Consider the following 21,703-nt stretch of genomic DNA (forward strand, 5'->3'; position numbering starts at 1 on the left):
AGTTATCCAGAGTCACAAGCCTGGCCAATAAATCAGCCAGAAGAATGGGAACGGCACACACAAATTCATGAGCGCTCAGGAGGTGCTTTGTACACACATGCAATAATATTCCCATATCGGTTCTTCATGCGGTTCTCATCCTTCTTGGCGGAGTCCCATGGCGCAGACTGTCCTTCAAAAAAGCTCTGAAAAGACAGAGAACAGAGAGGGTGGAGATGAAATATGGTGTCATGTGTGAGCACTCTAAATGATAACCAGGCTAAAGAACACAGTCTTCCTCTTTCAGCTCTACAAAAAAAAAAACAAAAAAAAAAAGAGGAAGGGAACATTGGCAATAGAAAGGAAGACACGGGGAGAGAGATATTCACAGCATTATTAGACATGAAACACAGAGAGGGTTGGTGGATCCTGGGGAGCTGTGTCAAACAGCGAGTGCCATTAGGGCAGAAGTGGCGGGTGTCACGCTCAAACCTCTCCCCCTGTGCCGCTCTGCCAGGCGGAGCCACCGCAGCGGCTGTCTGTCTGCCTCCTCTGAAGGACTCAATCAGCTCGTTGTGGGGGGAAAATAAAGCCAGCTCATCGTCTGCAGATCAAAACTGCTCCGCTCAGATTACCCTCATGAAATATTTATCATCTCTCGCTGGGGAGATTTCCATTCTGATGGCACACCAGGCACAATTAAGCCAAATTATGAAAATACATCTCCACTGCCAGTCCACCGCTGTTCAGCAGAGGCGGGTGGGGTTGGCTCCGAGCAGACTAGCCGGGACAAAAACATGTTATTGTTCTGGCTTTTTTGATAGTCAGCTAATGCACATTAAAAAAGTCTGCTAATACATTAGAATGCAGACCATCTGCAAGTAAAGATTGGGGAGCATTTATCGGAGGTTAAACAGATTGTTTGCAGAGCTCCTTTTAGTGCGGGGGTAGCCAGTCTGAGGGAGCAGAAGGCATTGTCTTCAATCATCAGTGTTCTGGGACTTGATGGTTTCATTCATCTCAGCGCTACGCCAGGCAGCAGGCCGTTTGTCTAGCAAATAAAAGGCATTGCAGACACCGCACAAGGACACATTCCTGTATTAAGTCCTAAGGATTAGTGATTTCCCTGAGAAACCGCTTAAATACGCTAAAAGAAATATGCCCTCATCCTTCCAGTGAAGATGGAAGCATGTCTCAGAGATGGATTATATGGGCCTCTCCTCCCGCGGTAGTACGTCTTGAGTAAGTGCACGGGCCAATGTCGCTGTCTCTGTCACTCTGAAGGATACGGGTGTAATATAAAGCATCGGATGACAAATCATCTTCAAGCCGAAAGGCGTTACCTGGCAACTTTGTAATAGTTCTCTCTTAAAAAGGAGTGACCCTGCCTGTCTCAGATGCTTTGATCTCATTCCTCAGGCTGCTTTGAGCCTGGATTCAGAACCAAAATAAATGATGGTGATAAAGTGGTTAGCGTCCCAAGAGATAGAGATAATACGAAGGCTCTCGATTTAAAGGGCCACACGCCCCCACTGGGAATAATTAGCCGCCTAAAAATTTGTCAGACAGTAATTAAAAAAACAACGGCTGGCTCCACCTGTAAAAACTATTTTGTAGTAAAGGTCATTGTTGTACTTTATTCTAGTGCATCTGCAGGTAGTTTTTCACCATCCTCAAATTATTCCCATTGGCCCAGATCCAACTTGATATGTTTTTAATTACAGGCTACCTGCTGTACTCCAGTTCCCAGCACAGTGTGTCTGCTGTGGTGTTCCTTTGTCCGTAACCACTTAATGTAAGTGAAAAGTACTGTCACTGTGGGAATACCTACATAGGGTAAATGGACAACACTTAACATACAACATGGAATAGTAAAAAGAAGAAGAACAAAAGGATGGTAACACACAGAAGAAGAATTGTTTAGTGCTTCTGAATCAATCATCTAGTGTGTGAAGAAAAGGAGACTCATTCAGACTGACTAGTGTTCATTTGTTGTTTGGAGCGTGTGGAATTATAGGATTCTCACAGTCGTCAACACTCAAAAACAATGACAACATAACATTCATGAAAGCAGTGGACACTTGTTCTCTGCTCACGGTTCAAACTGTGCGTCAACGTGCAGAACAATTTGGACATGCAAATCATTTGTTTCTATCAAACACGGCTTTATGAAGCTTCTGCAAAGTATACAAGATGAGTTTTCAAATTGTGAAGTCTTGTGCAATGTCCCTTTTTTTCATAATCATCGGTTTGGTCCAAATTGTAAATTAACTTTGGGATTTGGTGGGTTAGGCTGCGTGATAATGAAACCCACGCCTACATTTGTAATTAACTAGTATAGTGTCAGAAATGGCTCTGCCAAAAATATTACAATTTGTTTTTTGTTATTCTGGCTCTTTGTTTTCATTACAGGTGTTGTAGTAAGTATGCTTGTTGTACAGCTTTATAAAGAAACATCAGTTATAGAGCATTTATAAAAAATGCAATGACATTGTAAAGACTTCACAAGACAAAAGTTTTATATATAAAGTCACTATTTCACACATTTCATCATCTGACGACTGTCAAATGCTTTGCTAACTTTGCATAGCTTCTGTTGGTAAATGCCCTTTTCAGACTAGATCATAAATGAGAGATGATGTAATCCCACAGGGCTTTAAAAAAAAAAAAAAAGCCAACAAGCACCATCAGTCTGTCTGCTTTGTGATGTCATCTACAAGTTTATATAAATAAAAACTGACAAATAACCAAAAGTGTTGGCTTACCTCGTTTATCTGATCCAAAGTTAACGTACAGAATAACAAGAAGCATGGGTCAGAGAGAGATATAGTACAGTGTAAGTCAACAGGTTTAGTAGAGGTGCACGTGGCTCTCATTAACAATAACAAAACGTAAAGAAAAAGGGCATTAACCTTCACACAGATTAAAGATATAAAGAAGACAGCAGTGGAACACAACATACAAATGAATCGCTCTAGCCGAGTGAGAATGAGCTCCGTTACACACTTCCCTCAGGCGGTGCACAGCTAGGTGACGATAGGGTAAGGGGACGGGGGCCAATTGTTCGGTGACGCTTCCTTTTAATTGACTGCATCCTTGCCGGCCGCGTGATCCCAAAACACCTTTATTCATAATGGATTAGACCCAAAACACTCCGGCCCCTCAATGATCTGATGCCGCAGGTAGCAACAGGAGGCTGCATTGTTTAATTCCGTAGTCATGAGGGGGAAGTGGAGAGTTAATTACTGATAAATCTGGCCCGCACATAGTAGGACGCAGGGAACGAGATGAAGAGAGGCAGAGGAAAGCAAGGCAAGAACGCGGGAAGGGGAGATAAGTACATTTCAGACAAAGAGAAGAAGCGAGAGCGAGGACGTAAGAAGTACAGGTGGTGGGAAAAAAAAAAAGATGCAAGGTAAAAAAAAAAAGAGACGGTGAGGATGTGGGGAAGCTGATAAAGACGGACAGACCATCTAATAATACAGAAAAGTGGAAATGCTATCAATGAGAAGGGCCAGTGGGATGTCAGATAGAAAGGCTAGAGTGATACAGATGAGATGTTTCAAAGGAAGGATTTTAAAAAGTGTAGCTTGAAGCCAGTCTGTTACATAGTGGGTACCAGGGTGAGATGAGGCGGGCTGGGGTAGTGCTGAGGGATGGCGAGGAGGCTGGAGTGCCGCCAAGCCCTGCCAGCCTCCCGCACTAATGAGAGGAAATGAGAGTGATGCTCTACTGGGGCAGAATCTTTTGTTTTGGTGTCAGCGAGAGGCATGGTGTCAGATTACGAAGGCTGTCGTGTGACAACAGCCTTAAGAGAGCAGCAGGCTGCCGGAGCCTAATCGGACCCGATTCAGATGAAGGATGGAACATGGCTAACACACGGCTAGCTGCGCGTGTTCCTTACGCTTTTCTTGTGTGGGGGGGAATTTAGCATTTCACGTTGGTCTACAGCCGAGTCTCCGAGGGGGAACTGGGACAGCAGCATTTGACACAAACACACGCAGTGCACAATCGCTGCAAACAACAAGGAACAGATGAACAACAAAACGAATCACACCGTAAACACACAGAGACGGGTACATTAACAATTCATCATTAAAGTGCATCTGGGGAGAAACAAAACTGCTCTGATGCACCGTGCGAAAGAGAGAGACAGACAGACGGAGAGAGAGAGGACAGACGGACGGAGAGAGAGAGACAGACGGACGGAGAGAGAGAGACAGACGGACGGAAAGAGAGAGACAGACAGACGGAGAGAGAGAGACAGACGGACGGAGAGAGAGAGACAGACAGACGGAGAGAGAGAGAGACAGACGGACGGAGAGAGAGAGACAGACGGACGGAGAGAGAGAGACAGACGGACGGAGAGAGAGAGACAGACGGACGGAAAGAGAGAGACAGACAGACGGAGAGAGAGTAGACAGACGGACGGAAAGAGAGAGACAGACAGACGGAGAGAGAGAGACAGACAGACGGAGAGAGAGAGAGACAGACGGACGGAAAGAGAGAGACAGACAGACGGACGGAGAGAGAGAGACAGACAGACAGACGGAAAGAGAGAGACAGACAGACAGACGGAAAGAGAGAGAGAGACAGACAGACGGAAAGAGAGAGACAGACAGACAGACGGAAAGAGAGAGACAGACAGACGGAGAGAGAGAGACAGACGGACGGAGAGAGAGAGACAGACGGACGGAAAGAGAGAGACAGACAGACGGACGGAGAGAGAGAGACAGACAGACGGACGGAGAGAGAGAGACACACAGACAGACGGAAAGAGAGACAGACAGACAGACAGAAAGAGAGAGAGAGACAGACGGACGGAAAGAGAGAGACAGACAGACAGAAAGAGAGAGACAGACAGACAGACGGAAAGAGAGAGACAGACAGATACAGAAAAAGAGAGAGACAGACAGACGGAGAGAGAGAGAGAGAGACAGACGGACGGAGAGAGAGAGAGAGACAGACAGACGGAAAGAGAGAGACAGACAGACAGACAGACAGAAAGAGAGAGACAGACAGATACAGAAAAAGAGAGAGACAGACAGATACAGAAAAAGAGAGAGACAGACAGACAGACAGACAGACAGACGGAAAGAGAGAGAGAGAGAGACAGACGGACGGAGAGAGAGAGAGAGAGACAGACAGACGGAAAGAGAGAGACAGACAGACAGACAGACAGAAAGAGAGAGACAGACAGATACAGAAAAAGAGAGAGACAGACAGATACAGAAAAAGAGAGAGAGACAGACAGACAGACGGAGAGAGAGAGAGAGACAGACGGACGGAGAGAGAGAGAGACAGACAGACGGAAAGAGAGAGACAGACAGACAGACAGACAGACAGAAAGAGAGAGACAGACAGATACAGAAAAAGAGAGAGACAGACAGATACAGAAAAAGAGAGAGACAGACAAACAGACAGACAGACGGAAAGAGAGAGAGACAGACAGACAGATACAGAAAAAGAGAGAGAGACAGACAGACAGACGGAAAGAGAGACAGACAGATACAGAAAAAGAGAGAGAGACAGACAGACGGAGAGAGAGAGAGAGACAGACAGATACAGAAAAAGAGAGAGAGACAGACAGACAGACGGAGAGAGAGAGAGAGACAGACAGATACAGAAAGAGAGACAGAGACACAGATGAAGGCTCGTTTAGACTGATAAACATCTCCACTCAAGACTCTTAGTGGAGATGTTAAAAGTCTATCGCTGGGCTTTCTTTGTGTTTGCAACCTTTATAATGGGGGGGTGACAGCTGGGTTGCCTCCTACCTCGTACTCCTCCTTAAAGCCGTAGCCCTCGGAGCACTTCATCTGGGTGATGTGCTGGAGGAGGTCTGCCACGCGGATCGCCGGGTGCAGCTGACCCGTCTGGTACGGCACATCCACCGGCTCCCGCTTCCGCAGGGAGTGAGTGTGCGACTGCACCAGGCTGCTGGTGTCGCTGCCCATGTTCTGGCTCTCGTCTGTGGGACACAAAGACAGGGACAGGCCAGAGCAGGTCAGGAGGGAGAGGTAGGAGCCAGCGGTGCATGGTTTATCAGTATATTGTTATCAGATACATATGGGGGACATAATGCTTGAAGCAGTAAATTCCAGCAGTATTTTACGACTTAATTGACATATAAAGTTGAGTTTGGTTGCCTAGGTGCTGTCCCCCTCTTCCACCAATTCATATCTCAGTTACAACTGTTCCCATTAACAGATGGCACATTATCTCATTTACTGTGAAGCATTATGTCACCACCCTCCAGATTGACAAACAACTTTCAACTAGTAATCTGTTTGTTATGGATGGTCACAACAACACAACATCATTGAGTAATAGGATGAATCATGTGGTGGGAAGGTTCAGGTCCATCTGTCTCAGTGTGTGGCTGGAAAATATTCAATATTACCGGCCTACTGTACTCTTCGACAGACTAGAGCCATTAAAATACGAGGCCCTTTAAGTAAGCACTTCCACTATTAGCATTTAATATGGCTACTGTCAGAATAAAAGGAGTCAGCGGCCCTCGACTGCAAGAAACTGTCTAGAGCGGTCGTAAAGAATCCACATGAAGATGCTGTAAAACAACAAGTTTACTTCTTTGTTTTTGTTTTTTTACTGGCACTACAGTATGCTGGTTTGGGCTGCGGCTCATATTGAGAGTCAGAGTCCACTCCAGCTCTTTCATACTGTAATCCAGTCAGTGGCAGACATGAGGCACAGATGCTGTGGGGAGCCAGCGGACGATGGAGGGTGTCCAGAAACATGGAGGAGGAGGATGTGAGGGAGGTGCGGTGGGCCACAGTGAGCATGTCGCAGCAGGCACTGTCAGAAGCATCACACAGACACAGCGCGGATTCAACCCCTGCCACCCCTTTTTGCCCGAAAAATGAAAAGAATAAAATCAAAATCAAACCTAAAAAACAAATTAAACAAGAGGGAAGCGGAGATGGGAGGAGAATGCATGGGGTGATGCTGCCATGGGGCACTGTACATACTTTGACCATGCTAGGCTAATGGTGTCTTGGTGGCACGGTACGGAGGGTGGTGAGATGCTAACATGTCCACTGGTCATGCAATAAATGTCATAATGTCCATGTCAGAAGCAGCCTTTCACTTTTGGCTTGCTTTATGAGTAAACACCACCTCCTTCCCCCCAACCCAGGGCCCACTTGGGAAAACTTACCATTAATGGGCACTTTTTAGATAGCAGATACATAAGAGGTTACGTATGTAAAGAGAAAGAGAGGAGAAGAAAGAGGAGAGAGGGGATAAGCAACAATACAGCATGAGAACCTGTTACAGTAGTGTTTTAGAGCTACGCTAAAGGGCAAGATCACATGCCTTCTCAGTCCAAACTGCCTAGGTAGAAAGCCTAGTCAAAGGGGGGGATGTTGAGTGGATGGATGGGGCAATTTCAACAGTGCAAGACAAAAGTAAAAGAATAAAAACAAGGAAGTCATGGAGTTCAAGGGAGAAAATAATGGTGAAATACTGGTCGCCTTTGGAAGATGCCGTACGGGTTTCAAATCTGTGACTCACGTGTTTTAATGATACTTTCTTGAGTATTCTGACATTTTGAATGTCTTTCTCTAATTGCTATAATTATATTTGCACTTGCCTGTATTTATGGCCTTTCAAAAAAAAAAAGATATATAAATAGGAGTGTGCAATAAAATCAAAAACATTACCAATCCACAATGATCTAATCAGTTTTGATCATTAACCTCAACTGATGAGACAATGCTGTGACTGACTGTCACAATTGAAAGCATGTAACCTTTTCTGGCTGTGGTAATTTCATGTTAATTGTTTCATGCTTCATTAAATTTGGAACTAACATAAGCAGCTGTCACATCAGGGATGATGAAAGACTGTGCTTTACGTTGCTTGTGTGGAGAAGAAGACAAAGTGTGCCCTGACTGTAGCTTGTGTACTTGTAAACGCAGTTATGGTGCTCGTGGTGAAGCTGGAGTAGAGTTGCTTATTGCATCTTTCTTCTTCTGGCCTTGAGTATTTAATTATTACAGTTCTAGTGCCCCACTTAGTAGCTGCTTTATGTGCTCCGCCGTTATAAAAAGCATCTGCTCGTTTAAGATGCTGCACTTTGCGCCGCCGTGCATATTCAACAGTAATAATTAACAGAAGAACAAAATGCTTTTTTATAATTCTATTTTATCACGGAACAGGATGAATAAACACTGGCAAAACCAAAACCAAAACAAGTAGGTCACTAGCAGTTAGCCAAAGGCAGGGGGAGCGACATTAAAAAGAATAATAGAAAAGGTTGTTGTTTTGGAGGGAGGGAGGGAGGGGAGTTAAATGCGTAGTGAGGAGAGATGGAGAGGGAGGGGAGGGCAGCACAGCTAATGCAAGACTTTATATGTTCAGACTGAACGCATCCTGTTTTTGGATTTTTTTTTTGAGAGGGGGGGGCCAAAAGAGAGCGTTTGTCCGTGTCCCTCTCACACCGTTTAATTTCTGTTTGTGTCTCAGTGCAGCTGCTGTGGCTTCAGCACACTGTAGCCTTGGCGCTGGGGCGAGCTGCCCCCCACCCCCTTCCCCACACACCCCCCAGTTGCCCCCCTTAGACACTCCCCCCACATCCAGTCCACATGTCTGTCCATGCATATGAGAGGTCAAACACGTATGTGACATCACACGCACGACACGCAATGCGGATGGGATGGAGTGAAGCCAGCCTCAGCCCAGGAGAGCCCCTCGTTGGACGGGGAGAGGAGAGGAGGAGGGGAGGATGGAGGAGGAAGGGGGTGAGGGGAGAGGAGGAGGATGGGGAGGGGGGGGGGAAAGCAGCAGGCAGGTATGAAGGTGAGGAAGCCATCTTAAGTAAAAGAGCCAACCAAACCAAAAGTGGGAAAAAAACAAAATCTGTATTCAAAGTCTTCAAAAACAGCCATCTTATAAATGCAATGCACTGTCACTTTCTTCAAGGTAGAAATAAGAATAAATAATCAACAGCAATGAGAAAAGAAAATGTGTCTCACCTAAGATAGCAGTTGGCACAAAGGGATCTGCTCATACCCCCCAAAACAAGTGCAGAAGTTGGAGGAGGAAAGAGAGTTGCAGTAAATAAAAGCCAAGATAAATCCACAAAAAGCAACAATAACACAAACATTAGCTGCTCTTTACTCCATCGGATCAATGAGCTGCCGTTTGATTACACAAGACATACAATTATGCAGATTTATTTGAAATTCAAGTCATGATTGAAACAGCTAAATTCCATCCGTGCAAAGTGATCTAAAAACACTTTCTGCTACAACCGGAGACGTAACAGGGTGGAAACCCATCGAAAGTCAATTTAGCCACCTTCTCATTTGCGAAATCGTTTTCTAAATTTTAAAGCAATTAAATTCATTCATACCGCACATTACTTTATTACTATGTCATTTACATAAAAAGGGAGCCTTACCCAGAATATAAAACTAATTAGTACTCGTGTGGAAATGTCTCTTATTAATTTATCCTGACACTTTCGCAGGTTTCATGATGACTGAATTTCACACCTTCTGCTTCCACTCGACTTCACCGCTTCTGTAGTAAACACTTCTCTGTTGACGGACAGGATCAGCGTACTGTGTGTTTACCTGGGTAGTAGGAGTTGGTGGGGATTGAAGTGCTCAGAGTGTTGGCTTTTGGTAGCGTGAAGGAAGAGGGTGAAGATCCAGCTAGAGATGGAGACAAGAACACAACGCGAGGCAATCAATAGTCCAGCATTGCTTGGTGGTGGAGGTAGCATTCACAACATTTACTGAAGGAAAGAATAGCAATGTAAAAACACACCATTACATTAGCATTACCTCCGCCCAAGGAGGTTATGTTTGTTTGGCCGGATGTTCATGAAACTTGGTGGACGGGTGCAGCATGGAACAAGGAAGAAGCTCTTATATTTAGGAGTGGATCTGAAGCCCGGGTGGATTCAGAAGTTATTTTTTCATTGCAGGATGAGGCATTTTGTAGGTCTGCACCAAATTATAACACGTTTTCTCACTTACTCTATGGTACATAAAGACAATTCCATTGACCTGCACTGTATGGTGGTGGCAGCAGAAGTCTCAGAGACCTACACTGTGAGCGTTAGTGTCGTCATCATGCTGGAATGTTTTTACTTTGATACAATACCTTGAAAAATATTGATTTTTGATACCAAAGGAAATAAATTGTCACAACATTAAGGGTGTACTGTTTTAGATTTTTATGAAAAGATAAATACTAATGTCAACTCGGAGAGAAGAGAGAGTAGAAAGTGCAAAGTAAGCATGAAATAGTTTATTAAAAATAAATATATATATTTGTTATAACTGTATAACAAATGTTCAGCATCGAATTGTATGTACAATCTTATGAATATGCAAATGAATAACAACAACAAAATAACTTGAGTAAAGTTATTTTCCATTACTGCTATTTTATGTACCAGAATAGAGAAAGATTCATATGGGCAAAAGAGTAAATGTGTCATCTTCTCTTCATGCGACATCCATGATGTTTTAAGCCCAAATGACACGATTGACAGCCATGTAAGGTCATGAGAGCGCGAGAGGGCTTAGGTGCAGCATTGCAGGCATTACACTGATAGGCAGAGTGAAAAAGTAATGCATTTAAATCATTTGCGCTGGCAGACAGAGGGCCAGCTTTGAACATCCTCTCTAACAGACAGTTAATCAAGGTCAGAGCATCTTTGGGGCTCAGCCCCTGCAGGGGTGTGGAGACAGAAGCTGCTGTGGAGTTTTAATCTGATGGTTTTGACTGGGATTATACCAGGTCAAGCCCTGGGTGCAGATTTAGCTGAGCTGTCCATCAACAAAGTATTAAGTTTAACCTGGGACGGGGAAAATGTATAGGTTATCGCACTGGAGCACATCTAGTATGTGTTTCCTCCTTGAATTGGAAGCAGACGGGTGCCGAGTTTAGGGCCTTGCAACACACTTCTCAGAGGGTTCGTGTTTACTGGTAAATTCTGAGGTCAGGTTTGGGATTTCAAGCAGACTTGATTATTGATTTTTGAAGACTCCCTAGAGGTTATTAATAAGTCTTACTATTGACACAGCTATAGCAGCATAGTGCTAGTGTAGTGCTGGCATCAGCAACATTCTAACAGTAAAATTATTTGTATTATTTAACACATTTTCTACTGGGATCTTTCAAATAATGATTCTTGGGCATCAGAGCTTGCAAACATACTTGGCAAAGCAGGCATCCAATATATAGAAATCTTGTAGTTTTAGTCAAATTAAAACAATACTTACTACAATAATTACTACAATTATGAACAGAAATGATCACAAGAAGTTTGGTGTAAACCATAAATGATTACATCATTTATTTCCCATCCAGAGCACTATGTCACCTATAACCTGAGCAGAGCACAGAGGTCTGTCTGTGCTCTGTTGAGGTGTGGTATCTTGCCTCTGGTGGTGGAAACCGGATGCTTCCACTCAGGAAGGAGAAGAGAAAGTGTCACCTGCAAAAATTCACTTTTTGTTCTTCTATTTTATTATATCACAATCTTAGAAACAGGCTTTTTGCTCGGATCATGCAGAATGTCCTGATTTGTTTTCTATGTCTGATCAATGTAGACTTCAGTACCTGTTTACAGACAAAGTGTTAAATGCCAACCAACAGCGTAGGAGAGCATTTATGTGTGACGTGTGTAAGATATGTTTTATATATAGAATAATAGATATAGAATAAAACCGGCGACTGACTGTTTTTCCTGGCCAAGGCCAGGGTCCTTGAACACAACGCGAGCAGGAACGTGTCGTCACGTGGTCATGTCATGTCAAAAAACTTAAATATTAAACTGTCATTGACATCAGTGAACGCAGCATGGCGAGTGTAACAAAGAGAAAGGTGGATGCGGAATGTTTCAGGAGAAATGGACGAACGTTTATTTCTTTGTGGAAGTAAAAGGCCAGTGTGTCTAGTTGCGGTCATGAAAAAGGCTCTCAAGCGTCATTACAGCACGAAACATGGCAAACTGCACGAGCTGAAAGGACGAGTGCGTTTGGATAAAGTTAACATTGTGTGTTTTTAGACTTTTATTTTGCTGAGTGATAAAGTGCTGCTTGAAAAAAAAAAACAAGCGCCGCCACTGCTCGAAAGCATTAATGTTATTCCAAAGATACACCATGAATAAAACTAATCTGAATTAATGTTAAAAGACTACCGCTCTGGTCGGGACTTGGACCAGCAGCAGACGAGCTGCACTCTGGCTGCTCGTAGTAGCAGAGCTAACATTATAGCAGAGCTAACATCAGCAGAGCTAACACCTGCAGAGCTATAACACGCAGAGCTAACACTAGCAGAGCTAATGTTATAGCAGAGCTAACACCTGCAGAGCTAACACCAGCAGAGATAACGTTATAGCAGAGCTAACATCAGCAGAGCTAACACCTGCAGAGCTATAACACGCAGAGCTAACACTAGCAGAGCTAACACCTGCAGAGCTAACACCAGCAGAGCTAACGTTATAGCAGAGCTAACACCTGCAGAGCTAACACCAGCAGAGCTAACGTTATAGCAGAGCTAACACCTGCAGAGCTAACGTTATAGCAGAGCTATAACACGCCGAGCTAACACTAGCAGAGCTAACACCTGCAGAGCTATAACACGCAGAGCTAACACCAGCAGAGCTAACACCTGCAGAGCTATAACACGCAGAGCTAACACCAGCAGAGCTAACATCTGCATTACTGCTGCTGTTTCAGGCTGTGTGCGAATATTTTCGCCTGAGTTTCTGAACGTTGGGGTCGACGTCGCTCCATTTATAATTAATGTGTTGGATTTTTGACTTTTCTGCACTTTGTAGTTCTCTCCTCTCCTTTCCTCCGCTCTGTCTCTGACTGAAGGTGTTCGCGAAGCAGAGAGAATGTGATGAATGCGCAAAGCAACAAACACGGAAACGTGCACATAAATAAGATAAACAACATAAGCGTTTGGTTTATTTAATAAAAGAGCACATTTGGCACTATATATTTCTATAAAATAAAACACGGGGTTCCGTTGGGGGGGGGGGGGGGGGCAGCGCCTCAGACTTTGTGCTTTGTGCTCGTTTATCGTTGGATCACTTAAGAGTGCAAATTGTTTCACATTTCTGAGGCTGCTGTGTTTAACACCGGTTACAGTTTGAATATCTGACTCGTCTCTGATTGGCTGCAGTCTATGACACAGATTAAAGTTTGAAACTCAAACTTCTTACCGTTGCATTTGTTTAACACTCCTGAATATAATGTCTTTGTTTGCTCCCTGGGTACATGGTGTATCATGGCAACTGAAGGTAAAAACAACAAAACATTTGTTTAATAATATCTTTATTATTATTTTTAAATTTTATTATGTAACTTCAATCTCAGAGAATTTGAGTTTTTATAATAACATAATATAGCAGCCTAATAATAAGAAAAATATTATAAGAATTGAAATACTAAATTAATATAATCAATATGTAATATAAATGATAAATACTAAGAATAATAATTAGAATAATACAAACAGAATAATAATCAACATTACAATTCAGGGGAGACAAACAGGAAGCCTACATTTTATTTGATGGGGGGGGGGGTAAGGGACCTGGATAATGGATAGGGGGGCGCTGGCCCAAAAAAGGTTGAGAACCACTGCTCTAAGGAGACGGATGGTCTTCATATTTGCTTCGATGTTGTTCGACATGGATGAAGGTGTTTAACATTTGTTCTTTCTTATTATGTCATTGCTCCAGTTTGTTATGTCTGTAGCGACTTGTCGGCCCATGTGGCCATGATGCTTTTAAAAGTAATGACTACACATATTGCCAACTTTAAGTTACCTTTAGTTAATTTAACAGAAGTAAATGAGAGAATCTAAAAGAAGGGTACAACAAACCCTGAGGGGCTTGTGAAGAGGGAAGAATCTCCCATTGAAGAAACAACTAAAACAAGATCAAAATCTTTCTCAAAATCATATCAAAGTCTTTTTACGCCAAATGAAAGTAAATTCTGTTAAACTGAAGAAGTTGATTCCCCCGTCGGCTTCCAACGGGTAGTTTTTCAAAAGCTACAAAATCACTGTCAAATAATTTGCACTGGCTGAATGAAGTCTCTGTTAGAACAAGAGGGAAACACAAAACACAGACAATTTCAACACTAATTTATGAAACTTGATGTGGTAAAGGACAAAAAACACCCGCCATGGTAATAAAAAACATTGTTTTGCAGATTTTCTTTGCAGGGGACCCAAAACAAATATGATTCCAGACTAAACTTACAAGCACTGACATGCATTTAACACAGCAAATGAGGATTTAAAACCTAGATTGAGGTTATTTCTCCTTCATATGTTCTTAAATCCACTTTGAAAGAGGAACAAGACTCACATTCTCAGTTTGAATATTTCCTGTGCAGCCAAGTCTGATTCCTTTCTCACCTGACCAAACCAAATAAATTGCCTCCGCCATGCTCGGCGTGTGTGACTGTAAAGAAAGGCAGGTAGGCCGATGCAGGGCCGTCTTACCTCGGCCGTTGAGAGTGAGGGCACACTCGCTGCGGCCGTTGAGAGTGAGCGCGCACTCGCTGCGGCCGTTGAGAGTGAGCGCGCACTCGCTGCGCCCGTTGAGTGTGAGCGCACACTCGCTGCGGGTGTTCAGCGTGTGGTTGTGCGTGTCCATGAAGGACAGCGCCTCGTCACAGTTGGTACCCTGCTCCGTGTAGCTCTTGTCCATGGAGTTGACCATCACTGTCATCTCCTGGCGGGTGTTGTTCAGTGTCTCCTTACGCTTCTTGGCCAATTTCCTTTAGAAGAAATAAAAAACAACAACAATCAAACAAAAGCAACAATGAGTCGATGTGATATGATGCAGGTAGCGATGACTCATAGATGCAAAGAGATGGCTGAGGTAATGTGCACATCATTGTAGTCACATCAGGTTTTTATTATTAGGCTTTTTTTTTTAAAGCAGCGCAATATAAATCCTCGACACTGTGGAAAGGTGTGACACCCTAACCCAAATACACCAGGAACCCTGATGATTTAAAACCAACTGTAGTATTTGGGGGCGGAGGAATAAGGGTTGTGTGAACTGAAACAGTCAACCTGCTTTTATTGACCTACTTTGAGTTGATGTGCAGGAGCCTACAAGCAATCTGTTCCTGATCAAACACCGCTAAAGCATTGTGTAGGGAGGGAACGCACAGAGAAACACACACACACACACACACACATTGTGCAGATCCACATGTACTGTATGCTCACACATATTCCAGACGGATTCTTCTAATGTAAAAGCAGCTGCCACACGGCTCACCTGTCCCGGCTTCAATTTACTGACTCTGAAATATTGGATCAGATTCAAGATTCAGAAAAGCTGTGCACAACCAGGCCTATAGTCCTGAACCATTAACTCCTTATTCATCGGGAGAGACTTGCAGGTCTCGTGACCCGTGCTGTTTGTCTATGGTCAAAACACATCCAAGGGTCATGAGCTGCTGTTGTTGTGGCCTCAGGCCCTGGAGCAGCCTTCATATGGACATCAGGCCGGGGTGCTGTTTAAATCAGTGTATGAAAATATTCATGTACACAGAATCTCTCATTGATCTCGTGTGTGTGTGTGTGTGTGTGTGTGTGTGTGTGTTGTCTACTATCTAATATTACATGTACTCTTATCGATACAAATGGAGTGGACTAAATTAATAATGCAAAACAATTTAACAGCACCGAAGCCAACATGACCATAAAGTTGAATGAACATCAGCTGAAGGTATTTATTGTTAATTGTAGGCAGGTAAATACTAATACATAACTTTACTAACTTAGTAGATTGTCCCTCAAACAGTCACTTGTATTGTTATTGTTTCTCTGTTGAGATGTAAGACTGACACACACGTGATATACGTTTATGTTCTGACACACATTTGACTTTGAGCTCAACAGTAAGTTTCCATGACAGCATTGAGTTAGTTTATCGTTGGCTTATTTATTTGTTTGTTATTCAACCACACCAGGAGGAGCCTGGCACTGTAATGTAATTGTACCAAAGTATAATGACAATAAAGATACATCAGATTTAGAAAATCACTGAGGGAAAACTTGAGCTGCAACATTAGTTTTCCCAACTTCTGCATTCACACTGAATACATACGCCACAAATGAGAAATGAGAGTTTTGAATGTAAAACAGTTTCCCTCTCCTCCACCCACCTCTGACCCTGCTGAAGTGTCCCAATGAGATCTCTGAATCCCTGAAGGGGTGGTGTTCTGAAGCTGACCTCTGACCTCCCCAGAAACAGCCACTAGCATAAGTAAATGTCCCCATGGTGATAAATAATGCATCACATTATCACTCGGAGGAATTAACCCTACTATATTTCCACAACAATAAAAAGAAAGATGGCAAGCAGCTTGAGCGGGAACACACTGGAAGCTACAGCCTCGTGTGATCTGCTGCTCTGTGGCTGGAGGGGAGCGAGCGGTGTAAGAATTAACTATGGCAGCCCTCACACTGATCCTCGCACTTTGTGACTCTCTGTGTGACCCCCTCTGCCTATTTGAATTGCAGTCTCTCTCACGGACAACTGCGGTCTAATGATGCACTCCTGCTGCTTTGTTTTCGCAAATCTCCTCTGTTTATTCAATTTTGTCGCTGTCTGGTGCCATATGGCAACAGGCCCCCGCTGTCTTCAAACAGTCATTTGCTCTGAAGGCCGCGACGTGAGGCTAATAGCGGATCCGTTCTTCAGCAAACGCAAAGTGACAAAGTAGTGACATTTTCATCTGCTGGACTCACTTTTTGTCTTTAATCTGCAATTAGAGTCGGAAAACAAAATGGCAATCTTGTCTCTCTTTTTTTTTTTTTTTTTTACGTTATAGCTTCATATTGTCATATGGAGGAGAGAGAGGAGGGGAGAGGGGGGTCTGCATGTACCCCAGGCAATGTTAAGACTGATTCGGCAATGTGTGCACTCATGGAGAAGACTATTAAGAACCACTATAATCCGGGGTTTAATACTGTATCACTGTTCTTATTTCTGCGTCTGTAAAGACTTGGATTCCCGCTTTCCTGGCCCGCGTAGCAGCTGAAGAATGAGAGTTGGAGATAAACGAGGCTGCACAGACATCAGTGCCAAAATGAGGAAAGCACCGGCAATACTGGGATGTTTGCGAGGCACCGTGGGTGTTAGATGAAGATTAATTGGCATGCTATTCTCTCCTCATTTGTAAGAGGGGAAAATTTAATGATAGATGACTATATTACAGGGTCTGATGTGCTGACAGAGATAGTACGAGGAAGTATATACAGTGGAGTGTTTTTTTGCATCTTGATGAATGTGACCATTTATCATATCCCCTGATAGTTGGTTTAAAGCTGCACATGGAAAGATCCCAACACAAAAAAATGTACAGGACTGATTGCTTGCAGGCATGCCCGACAATAAAAATCACAAATTTCTTTGAGCAGCAGTGAATGTGCATGCGAAGGGGAAGAGACAGACAGATGGCGGAGGTGTTTGTAGACGTAAAGACTGAGCAAACACTCCAGGTGACTATATTAGGCAACTCTCATTAGAGGGATTGTTTGCAGGCCATATATGACAGGTGTGGCAGATGTAGGATCTAAGTGAGCCGAGCTCCTAACTCCATGAGTTCAGCTACAACAAAGAGGAATTGTATGTCTGTGCGTGTTTGCCAGCGTCTCTGTTCTGCGGGAGGTGATACTGCTGCAACTTCTAAAAGCTTCAAAAAACCTTAGGCTCAGCATGGTGGGCCTCATTTCTGCGCCTGAGCAGCCTAAACCTTGTGACATTGGGACAAAGAAGGCTTCATTAGACGATCCACACACATCCGCAGTGTGTGTTTGTATGTGTGTGTGTGTGTGTGTGGATGTTAGAAGAGTGACACGCAGCTGGGAGGGGCAACAGAAGCGTCTTTGATTCGCGCAGCAGGGGCACACATTCTTCCATGAGATTGTCTGTCCATCTATCATATTTCCATCTATCTATTCATTTACTTTAGCAGGAGAAGCACTGATGGAAAGTATTCCTGAATGCAGACTCTATTCAGTGACGCACAACAGTTCATCTGTTTACTTGATTGCTTCGTTGACTGTAAAAAAAAAAGTGTGTTTTTTTCAAACGAACAAGGACAGGAATGAATCGTACTAAAACAAACAGCACTGAAGGAGAACAATGTAACGTTAAATGTTTATTACATGTTTCTAACTGTATGAAATATATCAGGAGGTATGTAGGGCGTTTGAATTATTTTAGAAAATGTTGTTAGCCTCGACTTCCACAATTGCAAACATTTTTTATTTGGATTATGACAGCGTTAGAAGAACTTACATCTCCTTGTCTCCTTGTTCCTACATTGTGTCTGTCAAGTAATACAACATACTGTAGTTTAAAATCACATACTTGGTGTAATATGTATCATTTATCATCAGCTAATACTTTAGTTTATTCCTAAAGCTTGAAACTCCATCTCATTGTCACAAGAACACATGTTTACGCTCGTACCAAGTTGCAATTTCCATGATTGCAACGGCACCGTCTGCGTTATTCCAGTGTTGAAGTGTCCGATGTTATATGTCGTTAAGAAAGTAGCGGATGAGAGCAACTGTGTACGCTGCCAAAAAAGGGTGACAGACAGATGCTTTTGTAAATGACAAATCATTTTAAAATTTCTGCACTGAAACTCCATCATTCCGAGCATGACATCCCTTCGCCCTGCTCGAGCCGCTCTTCCTCTTTCCCCTTCCTCATCAACATTCAGAGCTCGTAGGTGCAAAGAAATCTGCAAGGCTTGTACCAATTAATGTGATTCTTGCTGCATGTTTCGGCTTGTAAGATATAATGAAGGTGTTTGCCCTGAGCACATTGTGTTATACATGGTGCGTTTAGTGGGCCTCCCATGAATGATGATTTATATTTATATGTGTGTTTTCAGTAAAAAGGAAGCAATTTAAGCAGTTGTTTTTTTTCCTATTCTTGATACATCACTGCAAGAGTTTAGTGAATTACGGCGCAGAGAGCGGCGCGCAGGTTTGTTTACCATCAGCTCCACTTAATAAAATGTGTGCACTCATCATACCATCAGGGATATATGTTATAAATGACCACCTGCCAGATGGAAATGGAACTAGTCTCTCTTGAATTAAATCGTTTTTTATGATAAAAACAGCAGGCAGAAACATCAAACATAACACCAATATTTATAGACTAGATGCACGAGTAGATATTGTGCAAACATGTCTTCAAAGTTTTATAATTTCACTCCAAAAATAATCAAACTCCCTCATCTGTGTTATCCACATCAGAGCAGGACAACCTGCCAAACAGCATTCAGGCCATCATGGGAAATTAAAACCACGGCCTGTTCCAATTATACCGTTATTAATATATATAATATATATAAAAAAAAATATATATATATATAGATTAAATATATGAGATATAGATATAGAAAAGATTATATAGATAGAAATAATATATATATAAATATAGGAGAGAGAGAGAGGAGAGAGAGAGGAGAGAGGGAGAGAGAGAGAGAGAGCGAGAGAGAGAGAGGAGAAGGAGAGAGAGGATAGAGAGAAAGAGAGATGAGAGATAGAGAGAGAGATAGAGAGAGGAGATAGGAAAAGAGAGAGAGAGAGAAGAGAGAGAGAGAGAGAGAGAGATAGATATAGAGAGCGATAGATATAGAGAGATATATATAGATAGAGTATAAGTAGATATAGAGAGAGAGAGATATAATATATATAGATATATAAATATATCTATATATATATATATATATGATATAATCTATATATATATAATCTAATATATATATATAAATATATATATATATATATATATATATATATATATATATATATATATATATATATATATATATATGTTTTGTTTTGGTTGCTTGGGGCCAAACCGAACACACATGTTAGTTAAATGTACGTCTAATACAGCGCCCTTCATTTTTATAGAGCGTAATAGCGAGTTTTCAGCTCATTGTTTAGTTATCCGCCCGGCAACTTCCCTGTTTTGGTTCACGCTCACCATTCTCACAGCGTCATGTTCAGCCGCAGCAGGCAGCCGTTTTCACTGAAAGAGCTGTAAAAACTCACAGTACACTACCTGCTCAGCACCAAACAGCGCACGCACGCACACGCGCACGCACGCACGCACCAAAAGTTTTCAAATTGTTGTCCCTTTCTAGTTGAATCTGAAACTTTTCCAGGTTTGATCTTATTCACCAAGCTGAATCACATCTATTGGTTAAAAGGAGACTTCTACACAGTCAGATCACATACCTGAGGTTTAGGGCGCACGAGACAAGCCTGACAAATCAGTCACAAAGTGATACAATGAGGTGTGCTCGTATTTAACATGCCTGCTGCTTGATGGATTAATCTAACTCTCACGGGAATAAAGACCCAATCGCAACCCTTGCCCTGTGCCATTGATCTGCCTCTCGTCCCCAGCATCAGCAGCATCAGCAGCCACGACGGCCGGTATACGGCCACCTGATTAAAGAACGGTCATATATTTGATCACACATGTAACTGCATCCCTAATGAGCGCTCTGACTGATGTTGTGTTGCGAGCTAGCCCCCACAGCTACCTCTGGCAATGCACCCAAAGTGCATATTTTGGCGACTGCAGGATGTTCTCATGCCTTTTAAAGATTTTGATGAATGCATGAGAGCATTAATGGGGTTCATCAATCATAGAGGTGTTGTAATCTCATCGCTGTCAACAAGGCCGTCATCAGAACTGCCGATGAACACTTCAGCGAACGCTCCAGAGGAGAGCGTCTTAAGAAGAAAGTTGCATCATTAATTTGTGAATATAAACTTTGGGTTTATGCGGTTGTATTGGTTTATGAGCTGACATTAGACACCCTGACAGTAGTAACAGTAGGGGTAAAAGTAAACTGAGTAACTGTGGTGAGACGCAACACTTCCAGCTCCTGTCTTTACACCTCGAGGTGCAAATCGTCTGTCCAATTAGCTAACATGCGTCTGCGCCTTCCGATGAATGCTACAAGAGACTGATGTACAGAGAAGGCGGGAGGATGGGACAGAATTGAGAGTTATTTAGGTTTTACTGCACGCCGAGTGTTTAACATAACATGTGAAATACTCTTCACGTTTCTCCTGAAATCCTTCGCTTGCAGTGGATCCACACCTCCACAAGAAGGGGAATACAAGTTTAACAAATCGTCATTGAAATTACTGTCAAGTGCATGTATAACACCTTCTAGCCATTTGTTAATCAATTGTTTAAATAGTCATCTTGCATGTAAATATATTTCCATTTTCAGAGGTAAATATCACTTTAAGTCTGCTCTGCTTATTTATTCATTTATTTATTCCCACTTTCTCTAACCTGTGTTTTATTATCCATGAGTATTTGCTGCAGTCATGCCACATTCACCAATAGGAATCATTACTCCTGTAGCGTATGTAACTGTCAATTCATGTTGACACGAGACTGTAGAGAGCCGTCGACGTGGTGCAGCTCATGTTACACATACATTCATTTTTGGCTTAGTTCGTTTGGAGCCAAAATATCTAATTTGGCTAACCCTAAAAGCTGTCAATCAAAGCAAACAGACCCTTCTTTAAGGCATTGTGTCCTTCATTTTCATAATCCTCACTGAAACACACGTCTGAAAACCTGCCATTGAGTCCCTATCTTCTTGTGTTATCGACTTGTAGACGGTATCATCTCCTC

The 21,703-nt window shown here is 42.8% G+C and overlaps 1 protein-coding gene across 12 annotated transcripts in view; it reads right to left on the reverse strand.

Annotated features, from left to right (window-relative positions):
- Nucleotides 1-21,703, reverse strand: part of LOC115022547 (receptor-type tyrosine-protein phosphatase mu) — a 146,020-nt gene that overhangs the window by 24,315 nt on the left and 100,002 nt on the right. For 4 of the 12 annotated variants that reach the window (XM_029453570.1, XM_029453565.1, XM_029453568.1 and 1 more), the window contains 7 exons: nucleotides 14,488-14,765; nucleotides 9,582-9,662; nucleotides 8,979-9,005; nucleotides 7,160-7,171; nucleotides 5,757-5,950; nucleotides 2,745-2,753; nucleotides 98-185 (listed from right to left, as the gene is read on the reverse strand). In XM_029453570.1, the coding sequence (XP_029309430.1) occupies nucleotides 98-185; nucleotides 2,745-2,753; nucleotides 5,757-5,950; nucleotides 7,160-7,171; nucleotides 8,979-9,005; nucleotides 9,582-9,662; nucleotides 14,488-14,765 (689 nt within the window). The remainder of the gene's footprint in view (nucleotides 1-97; nucleotides 186-2,744; nucleotides 2,754-5,756; nucleotides 5,951-7,159; nucleotides 7,172-8,978; nucleotides 9,006-9,581; nucleotides 9,663-14,487; nucleotides 14,766-21,703) is intronic. The other 8 variants (XM_029453575.1, XM_029453566.1, XM_029453574.1 and 5 more) reach the window with 5 other exon arrangements.

The sequence above is a fragment of the Cottoperca gobio genome, chromosome 17 (assembly GCF_900634415.1).
Source record: "Cottoperca gobio chromosome 17, fCotGob3.1, whole genome shotgun sequence".
Classification (NCBI taxonomy): Eukaryota; Metazoa; Chordata; class Actinopteri; order Perciformes; family Bovichtidae; genus Cottoperca; species Cottoperca gobio.